This window comes from Salvelinus sp. IW2-2015, linkage group LG19, assembly GCF_002910315.2.
Source record: "Salvelinus sp. IW2-2015 linkage group LG19, ASM291031v2, whole genome shotgun sequence".
Lineage (NCBI taxonomy): Eukaryota > Metazoa > Chordata > Actinopteri > Salmoniformes > Salmonidae > Salvelinus > Salvelinus sp. IW2-2015.
Genome location: NC_036859.1, coordinates 23,622,539 through 23,635,773, shown reverse-complemented (window position 1 = coordinate 23,635,773; position 13,235 = coordinate 23,622,539). Strand labels below are relative to the sequence as shown.

At 45.1% G+C, this 13,235-nt stretch overlaps 1 protein-coding gene across 2 annotated transcripts in view; it reads left to right on the top strand.

Moving 5' to 3' along the window:
- The window catches only part of LOC111979630 (brefeldin A-inhibited guanine nucleotide-exchange protein 1), a 29,601-nt gene that overhangs the window by 14,720 nt on the left and 1,646 nt on the right, over positions 1-13,235 (top strand). For both annotated transcript variants that reach the window (XM_070448900.1, XM_024010225.2), the window contains 23 exons: positions 156-267; positions 450-655; positions 1,401-1,485; positions 1,599-1,764; positions 1,959-2,110; positions 2,709-2,996; positions 4,982-5,132; positions 5,434-5,524; positions 5,667-5,707; positions 5,949-6,118; positions 6,251-6,402; positions 6,688-6,860; positions 7,043-7,203; positions 7,497-7,627; positions 8,036-8,165; positions 8,339-8,474; positions 9,372-9,510; positions 9,625-9,691; positions 11,010-11,169; positions 11,461-11,600; positions 11,801-11,969; positions 12,585-12,723; positions 13,063-13,180. In XM_070448900.1, the coding sequence (XP_070305001.1) occupies positions 156-267; positions 450-655; positions 1,401-1,485; positions 1,599-1,764; positions 1,959-2,110; positions 2,709-2,996; positions 4,982-5,132; positions 5,434-5,524; positions 5,667-5,707; positions 5,949-6,118; positions 6,251-6,402; positions 6,688-6,860; positions 7,043-7,203; positions 7,497-7,627; positions 8,036-8,165; positions 8,339-8,474; positions 9,372-9,510; positions 9,625-9,691; positions 11,010-11,169; positions 11,461-11,600; positions 11,801-11,969; positions 12,585-12,723; positions 13,063-13,180 (3,277 nt within the window). The remainder of the gene's footprint in view (positions 1-155; positions 268-449; positions 656-1,400; positions 1,486-1,598; positions 1,765-1,958; positions 2,111-2,708; positions 2,997-4,981; positions 5,133-5,433; positions 5,525-5,666; positions 5,708-5,948; positions 6,119-6,250; positions 6,403-6,687; positions 6,861-7,042; positions 7,204-7,496; positions 7,628-8,035; positions 8,166-8,338; positions 8,475-9,371; positions 9,511-9,624; positions 9,692-11,009; positions 11,170-11,460; positions 11,601-11,800; positions 11,970-12,584; positions 12,724-13,062; positions 13,181-13,235) is intronic.

The window sequence follows — 13,235 nt, the reverse complement described above, 5'->3', positions numbered from 1 at the left end:
TACAAATCAACTTGCCTCCTAAATAACTAATCATTATGATTTGTAGATCAGTCAATCCGCTCAGTCTGTGATAAGTGACTGAGCAGAGTTGATGCTCTCAAACATGCCTTTGTCATACAGATGTGTTATTTCCCCCTCTCCCTCTTCCTGTGCAGGTTCAACAAGAAGCCAAAGAGGGGCATCCAGTACCTGCAGGAGCAAGGGATGCTGGGTACCACACCAGAGGACCTAGCCCAGTTCCTGCACCAGGAGGAGAGGCTAGACTCTGTAAGCACCTGCTGAAATTACATGCAATGAATGAGACTAACTTCCTCTTAGCTTGTAAAAAGAGATATCTAACTTGTGTTCTTCTTACTGATGTCCACAAACATATTGAATATACACTGTATTTACATTGTGATTGTGTATATTGAAATGCCTCTGTATGGACTTCCTTCTTTGCTTATCAGACTCAGGTGGGTGAGTTCATCGGGGATAACGAGCGCATTAATAAAGAGGTGATGTACGCCTATGTTGACCAGATGGATTTCCAAGGCAAGGACTTTGTCTCGGCTCTGCGTCTATTCCTGGAGGGCTTCCGTCTGCCCGGAGAGGCCCAGAAGATTGATCGTCTCATGGAAAAATTTGCGGCCAGATATTTAGAATGTAACCAAGGGTYAGTCTCTATCTGCTTTCCATCTCAGTAGACAGACTGCATGGCCTGCGTCCCAAGTGGAACCCTTTTCCCTTTATAGTGCACTACTTTTGACAATGGAATAGGGTGCCATTTGGGATGCAGTCCATGGTGTGGCTTTAATAGATGTAGGTTGTTCTAATGTTAGGCCGAGGCTGCGGATCCGAAGGTAACCGGCATGTTCCGCCGCCCTGGAAGCCTCTTCCCCAGAGCTGAAGATCCGGATCACGTTCTGTTCATGTACCTCATGTACTTTACTCACAAATGTTTGTGGTCACCCTCCCTTCACATTTCTCACTGTTAATCGTGTATGATAATTCTTCAAGTTTTACCCATATGTCTGCATGCCAACCATTTGATCTCAATCAGCTTAATGAGAATGTGCATTTAGATCTTGAGATGTACAGTGTTGTTACAAAGATCTTGTAAGCCCAGTGGCGCACTCTGTTTCGTTTTGTCCGCATGAGAGAAATAATGGGATCTTGCAGATATTGATTCAACTTTGATCTAACTTTATTAAACGAGCACCTTTTTCCATTCATCTCTGAAATTCACCAGAGTAGCCTGTTCTCTGGGCAGCCGAACGAGTAGAGCAGAGACTGTGCGTAAAGCTTCTGACTTTTAGGTGTCAGGAAGTGGGTCCCAGAGAATTCCTATCCGCAGCCACCCCCATAATGTTATTACACAGTACATGTTATGACATTGGGGTTTTTCTCTGTTCCTTCAGGCAAACTGAGTTCGCTAGTGCAGATACGGCCTATGTCCTGGCTTATTCAATCATTATGCTGACAACAGACCTTCACAGTCCCCAAGTAAGTATCTCAGGCAAACGGTTTCTTGATTAAGAGAGGTCATTTTCTCATATGTTAAAACATGAGCTGTGACCAAACATTTTTTTTAATTTTTTTWATTTAAAAAAATGTAGGTGAAGAATAAAATGACAAAAGAGCAATACATCAAGATGAACCGAGGAATCAACGACAGCAAAGATTTACCTGAGGAGTACCTGTCAGCTATTTACGATGAAATCGCAGGGAAGAAAATAGCCATGAATGAAACCAAAAAATTAACCCTCAAATCCAGCAAACAAAGTAAGTTGCTGGATGACAAAATGACATGGGTCAAGAAGAAACAAGCACACTAAATGGATTCAAAGCTAATCTGTCCTCAGAGGCACAGTGATGGCATCAACATAGGGTCGTGTGTGGTTAGTTGTTGACAGTGTGTGTACATTAGGTGTGTTTTGTATGTGAGAGCATGCCCACCAAGTCTCTGTTTCCTCCAGGTGTAGCCAGTGAGAAGCAGCGGCGTCTGCTGTATAACGTAGAGATGGAGCAGATGGCTAAGACAGCCAAGGCCCTGATGGAAGCAGTCAGCCACGTCCAGGCTCCCTTCACCAGCGCCACGCACCTAGACCACGTCAGACCCATGTTCAAGGTAACCAACCTAGACCACGTCAGACCCATGTTCAAGGTAACCAACCTAGACCACGTCAGACCCATNTAACCAACCTAGACCACGTCAGACCCATGTTCAAGGTAACCAACCTAGACCACGTCAGACCCATGTTCAAGGTAACCAACCTAGACCACGTCAGATCCATGTTCAAGGTAACCCGCCTAGACCACGTCAGACCCATGTTCAAGGTAACCCGCCTAGACCACGTCAGACCCATGTTCAAGGTAACCCATCTAGACCACGTCAGACCKATGTTCAAGGTAACTCACAGAGACCACGTCAGACCCATGTTCGAGGTATCTCACAGAGACCACGTCAGACCATTAGAATGAATTACCAGTAGGACAAACATTAGAATGAAACTCATTCTATTTATATATTCAGACCAATGTTCAAGGTACAACATCCCACTGCTGCTAACATATGTCACCATTACTCACAGTACTACTGCATTCCTTTCAGTATAAAATGGGAATGTAGCTGATGTTGTAACCAAATGCAGAATACCATTTTAAGATCATATTACAACCCTCATAAAATCCTTCTTTGTGTATTGACTTTGTGTGTTTTTCCCCAGTTGGCATGGACCCCATTCTTAGCAGCGTTCAGTGTGGGTCTTCAGGACTGTGATGACACTGAGGTAGCCTCTCTGTGTCTGGAGGGGATCCGCTGTGCCATCAGGATAGCCTGCATCTTCACCATCCAGCTGGAGCGTGATGCGTACGTCCAGGCCCTGGCGCGGTTCACCCTGCTCACAGCCAGCTCTGGTATCTCTGAGATGAAGCAGAAGAATATCGACACCATCAAGACTCTCATCACCGTCGCCCACACTGATGGAAACTACCTGGGCAACTCCTGGCACGAGGTTAGTCTCGTTCTGTCTTCTATCCTGGTCCTGGGGATCCAAAGGGGTGCACATCTTGGTTTTTGCCCTAGCAGTAAACAGCTGATTCAAATGATCAACTGATCATTCAGCTTTGATGAATTAAATCAGGTGTGTAGAGCTCGGGCAAAACATTCAATGTCCACCCCTTTCGTTCCCCAGGACCAGGATTAAGAAACTCTGTTCTATAGTATATTGTCACTGCATTACATCTTTTTTTTCCTTTTTTTTCTCACCTTTATTTAATCAGGTAAGCTAGTTGAGAACAAGTTCTCATTTACAACTGCGACCTGGCCAAGATAAAGCAAAGCAGTGCGACACAGACAACAACACAGAGTTACACATGGAATAAACAAGCGTACAGTCAATAAAACAATAGAAAGTCTATATACAGTGTGTGTAAATGGCGTGAGGAGGTAGGCAATAAATAGGCCATAGTAGCAAAGTAATTACAATTCAGCAAATTAACACTGGAGTGATAGATGTGCAGATGATGATGTGCAAGTAGAAACTCTGGTGTGCAAAAAAGTAAATAAAAACAATATGGGGATGAGGTAGGTAGATTAGATGGGATATTTACAGATGGGCTGTGTACAGCTGCAGCGATCGGTAAGCTGCTCAGGTAGCTGATGCTTGAAGTTAGTGAGGGAGATATAAGTCTCCAACTTCAGCGATTTTTACAATTTGTTCCAGTCATTGGCAGCAGAGAACTGGAAGGAAAGGCGGCCAAAGGAGGTATTGGCTTTGGGGATGACCTGTGAGATATACCTGCTGGAGCGCGTGCTACGGGTGGGTGTTGTTATTGTGACCAGTGAGCTGAGATAAGGCGGAGCTTTATCTAGCAAAGACTTATAGATGACCTGGAGCCAGTGGGTCTGGCAACGTATATGTAGCGAGGGCCAGCCGACGAGAGCATACAAGTCGCGGTGGTGGGTGGCTTTGGTGACAAAACGGATGGCTGAGTAAAGTGTTGGAGGCTATTTTGTAAAAGACATCACTGAAGTCGAAGGATCGGTAGGATAGTCAGTTTTACGAGGGTATGTTTGGCAGCGTGAGTGAAGGAGCCTTTGTTGTGAAATAGGAAGCCGATTCTAGATTTAGTTTTGGATTGGAGATGTTTAATATGAGTCTGGAAGGAAAGTTTACAGTCTAGCCAGACACCTAGGTATTTGTAGTTGTCCACATATTCTAAGTCAATGGTTCACCTCTTGATCAACCAGGATATTAAGACAACGTTTTCAATGGCTTCTCTCTCCCAGTATTGTCACTGTTTTTGTTTTTGTTTTTTTACCCCRTTTTTCTCCCCAATTTCGTGGTATCCAATTATTAGTAGTTACTGTCTTGTCTCATCGCGACAACTCCCGTACGGGCTCGGGAGAGACAAAGGTCGAGAGCCATGCATCCTCCGAAACACAACCCAACCAAGCCGCACTGCTTCTTAACACAGCACGCATCCAACCCGGAAGCCAGCCGCACCAATGTGTCGGAGGAAACACRGTACACCTAGCGACCTGGTCAGTGTGCACTGCGCCCGGCCCACCACAGGAGTCGCTAGTGTGCGATGAGACAAGGATATRCKTACCGGCCAAACCCTCCCTAACCCGGATGACGCTAGGCCAATTGTGCGTCGCCCCATGGACCTCCCGGTCGCGGCCGGCTGCGACAGAGCCTGGGCTCGAACCCAGAGTCTCTGGTGGCACAGCTAGCACGATGCAGTCCCTTAGACCACTGCGCCACACGGGAGGCATCACTGTTTTTTAATTGTTGACCGACTTCGTCGTTGTCAGATAATTAATTTGTTCTCAATCACTTACCAGGCTAAATAAAGGTTGAATAGTAGTAACTCTCACTTCTGTCCTGCTAGTTATCACAAATGAGAATGGTTTTTAATGACTTACCAGGCTAAATAAAGGTTGAATAGTAACAAAAAAGTATTAACCCCGACTCTTCTGTCCTGTCTTTCACAGATCCTGAAGTGTATCAGTCAGTTGGAGCTGGCCCAGCTTATCGGGACAGGGGTGAAGGCTCGCTACATCTCAGGGACGGTCCCGGCCAAAGGGGGCCTCCTGGCCAGCCTGAGAGAGCAGGCCTCAGACAGCTCAGAGTACCTGGGACTGGGTCAGTCCTCTTGCCTTTCCATGACAGAGGTTGCGTCCCAAATGGCACCCTATTCCCTTTTCCACCCTAACCCCATAGGGCTCTGCTAAAAGTAGTGCGCTATATGGGATATACTAAGGTGCCATTTGGAATGCACAAGGCTTTTAGATGAGTCTCTGGGCTATTGTCACAATGCCRGGTTTCGTTTTTATATTCTGTTCATAATGTGTAATATAATCTTATGTATCATTGTCTGACTATTGGGATTTTCTTACAACATGTACCTTTCGCTATTTCTCATTACACATTGTTTGTCTTGCAGTTGGAGGTAATGTGGACCGTAAACAAATAGCCAGTATTCAGGAGTCCATTGGAGAGGCAAGCTCCCAGAGTGTAGTCGTTGCTGTTGACAGGTAGGCTGATAGAATGGGCCCTATGATGGAATTTATTCAATATGCTGTTTCCTCTCTCCAGTTTTATTACTCAATAAACCTCTAAAAGAAGTCACTATTGCAAATGGAGAAAAATGTATCTTATGGTTTTTTCCCCCCTCAGGATATTTACTGGTTCTACCAGACTCGATGGCAATGCAATAGGTTGGTATTGATTGATATTTCTCTACAAAAAAATGCTGTGTAGATTTAACCTCATTTGTGCTGAAGGTAATAATGGTTGAACAAAAATAATGGTTGAAACAACTAAATAAATCAGTTTGAATRGAGGTAGGTAGTTTGTACTCTGACGTTATACAGGGTAAATGTGTGATATATTTGATCATTATTGTTTGAATATACATGAATATTAACAGCTTGATATGCATTTGTRGTCTTTTTGCAGTTGATTTTGTSCGGTGGTTGTGTGCTGTATCAATGGACGAGCTAGCCTCACCGACACATCCGCGTATGTTCAGCCTTCAGAAGATTGTGGAGATCTCCTACTACAACATGGGCCGCATCAGGCTTCAATGGTCTAGAATTTGGGAGGTCATCGGGGACCATTTTAACAAGGTTTTTGTATTTTTAATTAGGTAGCKATTTCTGTTGAAAAAATGCATAATCTGCATGTATTTATATGGAGCTGTTCTCTTGCTGGTTTTCGGGTGAGACAACAGTGGTTGAGATGCATTTGTATCTGTACAGGTTGGATGTAACTCCAATGAGGATGTGGCTATATTTGCTGTTGACTCCCTGAGGCAGCTGTCTATGAAATTCTTAGAAAAAGGAGAGCTCGCCAACTTCCGTTTCCAGAAGGATTTCTTGAGGCCTTTCGAACATATCATGAAAAAGAACAGGTCAGCTTTGTTTTATTTTGTAACCTGCAATAATTAGTGCTTGTCAAAATTGCTGCAATTGTATCCTTTGTGGCCTTCTAAAACAATTAAATGATTCAAACCTTGAAAACTATTCAAACCTTGAAACAATTCACTTATTCAAATCTTGAAATGATTCAACAATTCAAAACTTGAAAGTATTCAACGATTTAAACCTTGAAACCTTATTAAAACCTTATTTAAACCTTATTAAAACCTTGAAATGAAGCAATGATTCCATAATGATTCAAACTGTAATGCCAACAGGTCTCCTACCATTCGAGACATGGTGGTGAGGTGTATAGCTCAGATGGTGAACTCCCAGGCTGGGAACATCCGGTCGGGGTGGAAGAACATCTTCTCAGTGTTCCACCTGGCAGCCTCGGACCAAGACGGGAGCATCGTAGAGCTTGCCTTCCAAACCACCGGCTACATCGTCAGTAAGTGTTGGGTTCTCTGAGTCTGACTAACACTAGCTACTCRTTGGGCAATGACATGACTTACTGATGTAAACATGAAGAATAGTAGAGGATGGTAGTGCAAAGAGAAACTCAAAGAGAAACCTGTTTATTACCCGTTCCTGTATCTAGTAATTTCTCTGTTTTTATCTTTTTGTTCTCAGCGAATGTATTTGAGAAGCACTTCCCGGCCACCATTGACTCTTTCCAGGATGCTGTAAAGTGTCTGTCTGAGTTTGCCTGCAACGCCTCCTTCCCTGACACCAGCATGGAGTCCATCCGCCTCATACGCCACTGTGCCAAATATGTGTCTGAGAGGCCACAGGTGAGCAGTGAGCACTATATTGAGAAGGACTTGAAATACTCCAATAATTAACAGTTTGGTGTATATCAGAGATAAAACTAAGATGTTTAGTAGTTGGGCAGAAGTTATAAAGTATGAAATAGTCAAACAAACCAAAAACTATTGTAGGCTGATATAAGTGATAATGGAGATCACCTAGACGAAAAGGGAATGTATGGATTCAGGTATCATTTATTCAGGACAATCCAACTCTGAATGGCCATGAGATTCCTCTTTTACCCATGGATGTAAACCTCTCCTCCCTCTCTTGCCAGGCCTTCAAAGACTACACCAGCGATGACATGAATGTAGCCCCGGAGGACAGGGTGTGGGTGCGAGGATGGTTCCCCATCCTGTTTGAGCTCTCCTGCATCATCAACCGGTGTAAACTGGACGTCAGGACCAGGTAAGGCCTTTCTCATCCTACCTGGAACAAACATCTAGGAAGTTTTCCCAGGCCACTTTGCTTCTGCATCGTTTGCTCTTTGGGGTTTAGGCCAGGTAGCTGTAAAACACTTTGTGACAACTCCTGATGTAAAAAGACCTTTATAAAATTAATTTATTTGATTGAATACCTGTGTCCCTAGTCCTTGTCTCATCTCCTGACTGGAGGAAAATGAGTCAAATCAATGTATGCACAATGAACTACCAGCAGTAGTCTTTATTTTGTCAACCTGGCATGAATGAATGAGTTTCACAAGTGATGTGATCATCCCTGCTTTTGTTGCCTTAATGAGTAAAATAGCAGAATACATTTTTCTGAGTGTGGACCCTCTACTAATAAATCATCCCTGTTTCCTTGCCATTGCTCTAGGGGCTTGACTGTGATGTTTGAGGTGATGAAGACATATGGTCACACCTACAAGAAACACTGGTGGCAGGATCTGTTCAGGATCATCTTTAGGATCTTTGACAACATGAAACTTCCAGAGCAGCAGACTGAGGTTAGACTAAGCTAACCTAATTTTCCGGAACTTTGTGTCACAGCCATAAAATACATAGTGTGTGTACCAAATGGTTTGGCACTATGGGTACTGGTCAAAAGTGGTGCACTACATAGGGAATAAGGTGCCAGCTGCTGCATTTTCACGAACTTCGTTTTCCTCTTCAAACCCAGAAAGCTGAATGGATGACCACCACCTGTAACCATGCACTTTATGCCATCTGTGATGTCTTCACTCAGTACTTTGAGCCTCTCAGCGATATTCTCCTGGATGATATCCTGTCCCAACTGTACTGGTGTGTACAACAAGGTGAGAGGAGAGGGCTGGTTGGTTCCCTGTCTCATCTAAAACACCTCAGAGATTAGGACTCTCTCTTTCTTCACTCTATCTTTGATCTGCTCTCCCTCCCCTCTCTCCCCCCTCTCTCTCTCTCCCCCTCTCCCTCTCTCCCCCCTCCTCCCATCCTCCTCTCCCGTCTTTTCCTCTGACACACCTAGTACCCGCCTCCCCCGCCGCCACCACCTGGCGTATCCTTCTTCTGTCCTCCCTTCACTTCCCCCCCTCCGTCTCTCTCTCTCTCTCCCCCTCTCTTTCCTTCTCCCCCTTCTTCTCTCCCTCCTCTCCCTCCCCTCTCTCTCTCTCTCTCCCCTCTCCTCCCCTCTCTCCCCTCTCTCTCTCCCCTCCTTCTCCTCTCCCTCCTCCCCTCTCCTCCCCTCTCTCCCCTCTCTCTCTCCTCCCTCTCCCTCCTCTCTCCCCTCTCCTCTCTCCCCCTCTCCCCCTCTCTCTCTCTCTCCTCTCCCTCCCTCTCTCCTCTCTCCCCTCTCCTCCCCTTGTTTCTTCTTTTTTTTGCAGTCCTCCCGCTGAGTTTCTTTTTTCTTCCTTTCCTTCTTTCTTTCTTTTTTCTTTTTTTCCTACTTTCTCTTTTTGTCCTTTCCTTTCAGGGTGGGTACATCTATCTTTTCCGTGTTCTGCACGGAGTTCTATTGGCGGATGATACCCATGTCCATTCTCCCTGCTGGATGGTGCCCGGTGGCGCTACGACAAAGATTCCGACCCCCCCCCCTCTCTCTTCTCCCTCTCTCCCTCTCTCCTCCCTCTCCCTCCCTCCTTTTCTCCTTAACGTTCCCTCTCTCTCTCTCCCTCCCTCCTGTCTTCCTTTGACCCTCTGTCTGTCTCTCCGTCCCTCTGACCTCTGTCTCTCCTCAGACAACGAGCAGCTGGCGCGCTCAGGGACCAACTGTCTGGAAAATGTAGTCATTCTGAACGGGGAGAAGTTCAGCCCAGAGATATGGGACAAAACCTGCAACTGTATGCTGGACATCTTCAAAACAACCATCCCTCATGCGTAAGACCCTTTTTAATTACAGTAAATTATTACTGCAGTTGAACCACTGTAAGTGTGCAGAATTCATAGCAAGAGTAAATTGACTCTGTTCTGTGTTGGGTCTGCTGTCCTTAGGTTACTGACGTGGAGACCAGCTGGAGCAGAGGGGGAGCTGATGCCACAGTACGACCTCTCAAACCTGGTAGGTTTACTGCTCATGTGTTCACCATTCCACTTTGACCATTTATTTGGTTTATGTTTGAGACTTCACACTGACTTCCCAATACAGTACTTCTTAACGCTCAAATGGATCGAAACAACATGCTGAGTTGTGATCTATGTTCCCTCTGATATTTTTCGGCACTGAGCAAATTTCAGGCCAGCTGAGCGCAAACTTGAACGTTGTGTTTACTGTGAACACTGAGGCTGTACCCGCGTTAATTTAGTATTTTAAGCCACTGACTGATCATAATGACCTAACTGATCATAATGTAGGCCTACCAGAGGGGGCTAGCATAAAAATCAATGAAGAAAATGCATCACATAACATTTTAACATGGAAATAGCAGTTCTATCATTCAGCATCAACCAATGTGTGGTGTTCAATGTAAGCCTACATGCAGGGCTTGACACTAACCTGTTTATTCACTTGTCCTTCGGACGAGGAGGTGACTGACATTTTGTTGTTGTTTGATGCAAGAAACCACTTTACAAAATAAAATGGATTATTATTCCCATACCATTATTACAGAGATTAAGACAAATTATGCTACCCTCTGCCTATTGTCCCGACACTGCCCCTTTAAGACATAAAAAAAGCTCTTTACCTGAATCGCATTTCAAAGATGGCTAGAAATGTACARGTTTTGTGCTCTTGTAGGAAGCAGTCACTCCCCCATTGTTGACTAGAAATTATCTATAACTGGGCTAATAACTCACTAACTAGTAAATAATATGAACAAATGTGCACAAATGGCTACATGCAGCTCTCACTTCTATCTCAAAACAAGCGCATAATAATCGTGACCGCTCATGCTGTAAAACTGTCCAGTTCAAAGTGAATGACACAAATCCATATATGGCCATGGTTTATTTGCATATAGGCCTACTACAGCTCTGATTGGTTATGGCGCACCGGTCTGTGTAGAGTAGGGGCAGGATTTGTACGTGTCAATGTAAAAGAATCGTACAATTAAATCTCTTGCATAGTTAGTTTTGCCTACTAAGTATTGCATAGTTTTTGTTTCGGTATGTTGCATTGAAAGTGGCTAATATTGCATTGATTCAAACACAATTCCCACATTAAAGTGAAATGTTGATTGTGTTAACAAACGGGGAAAATTCTAGAAAGTTGAATGAAGTTCAATCTCGTACTTCTCTGAGCGGGCTGATTTTTCTTCTGAGCGGAAGTCTGTGGGGAGCTGCGCGTACACGCCCAGTTTAGAGGAATCATTGGTTGTGATTATGTATGATGTGTTAAAAATCTAGGCTACATACTGGTCCCTCTCTTGTGTTCTCAGGACTCCATATCCCAGAAGTCAGTGGACATTCAGACTCGTACGGAGGACCAGCAGTCAGTGTGCAGTGTGGACAGGATCTCCCTGGAGAACCAGAGGCAGAGGACATACAGCGGCTCCTCGGGCACATATGAGGACGGCCCCAGGGCTAGGAACCCAGCCAGTGAGTTTGTGTGGAGGTGTATGGGCAAGTCCTAGGCAGCCCTCCCCTTATTGTCTCTCCCTTGCCAATGACCCATGACGCTCACTTTCTCTCCCCCTGTCCCTGTCTCTCACCGTCTCTTCTCTTGTCTCTGTCTCTCACCTTCTCCCCCCTGTCTTTCACCTTCTCTCCCCTGTCACCATCCCTACCCCTCCAAATCTCTCCCTCTGTCCATGTTTCTCTCCTCCTGCCTCCTATTCCTCTCTTCCTGCCCCTCAAACTGGCTGTGTTGTGTCTGTCAATGTGTTGCAGAGATGCAGGAGCAGAGGTTATTCTCAGCGCTGCTCATTAAGTGTGTTGTGCAGCTGGAGCTGATCCAGACCATAGACAACATCGTCTTCTTTCCCGCCACCAGCAGGAAGGAGGATGCAGAGAACCTGGCTTCTGCACAGGTAACCAAAGAGTTTGTGTTGAAGTCGCTCTGTTTCAATAACTGAAGCAAAGCCATTAAGGGCAACATTTATTTTATGGCAAATAATATTTTGAGAGGGGCTGTCAATGTTATTACAACTAACAACAACAAAAAAGTTTGTGAATCAGTATGGCTTACTAACATTTGGTTCTAACTGAGCATTGTGTTGTCACTCTCCAGAGAGACACAGTAGATGCAGATGTCCAGTTGAAGGCCCAGGACCAGGGAATGTACCACTATCTGACCTCGGATCAGCTCTTCAAACTGCTGGACTGTCTGCTGGAGTCCCACCGCTTCGCCAAGGCCTTTAACTCCAACAACGAGCAGAGGACTGTCCTGTGGAAGGCAGGTATGTGACTCAGGACCCTCGATACCAGGGGTATCAAGCGGCCCGAATCCTGCATGCGAGGGGGTCCAATCCGGCCCGAGAGTGGTTTGAGTAAAAGATTGAAATAAGTAAACAACATAAAAAATGTACTAATTTAATATACTTTAAAATGACTAGAACCGAATCAAAACTGTGTAGAAATGATAGTGGGCCTATATTCATACCGTTTCTTGACTGTCCAGCTCGCTAATAATCAATAGACAGTCAGGGATCATCGAAAATTTTAAAAACTACGGATAGAGGAATTTTCCGATGCCAAGGAAATCTAACAAATGTTCAGTGCGGCCTTCCAGACCTCGTTGAAGACCGAATGCGTTCCCCGGGGGGTTCGATACCCCTGCTCAATACCTTCACACTGTCACAGCAAACTCTAATCTGGAGGTGTATGTGTCAGGCGTCTCAGAGTAGGAATGCTGAGTTAGGATCATTTTTGCCTTTTAGATCACAATGAGTGAAATGACATGGACGGGGGGGATCTTATCCCAGATCAGCACTCCTACCCTGAGACACTTGATACATACGGCCCCAGACTAACATACAGTAGCAGTTGTCTCACAGCATGTTGGTGTTTCTAAGGTTTCAAGGGGAAGTCCAAACCCAACCTGTTGAAGCAGGAGACCAACAGTCTGGCCTGTGGCCTCCGCATCCTGTTCCGCATGTACACAGATGACAGCCGCAAGGCAGCCTGGGAGGAGGTGCAGAGACGACTGCTCAAGTAAGAACATAAAGATGTTTTTTTTCTGTTCTTTAACAAGACACTGCTCAAGTAAGACCTTTGCTAGAGGAAATGGTGCTATTGACTTGTGTTAAGAGTTTGTCTGTTCAGCACCTTTTAGTCCCTCATTGTGGACAAGAGTGAATAGTACAGACTTTGAGACAAGAACCATATATTTTGCTAGTCTGGTCAATCAGACTGACTGCTGCGCTCACATTTTGTTTAAAGTGAAACATCCCCAGATCAGGCTGGGTTCCACCAGGCTAATATTCTGCTGCTCGGATCTGGAAATATGTTCCACACTCACTCACTTCCGTAACGTCTCTCTGTCTATTGCAGTGTGTGTGGGGAGGCCCTGGCCTACTTCCTCACTCTGACGTCAGAGAGCCACCGGGAAGCCTGGACCAATCTCCTCCTCCTCTTCCTTACCAAGGTTTTGAAGATCAGTGATGACAGGGTGAGTCAATCAGAAAGTAGAGCCACATACACCTCTGACATGAAGTTTCCCCTAG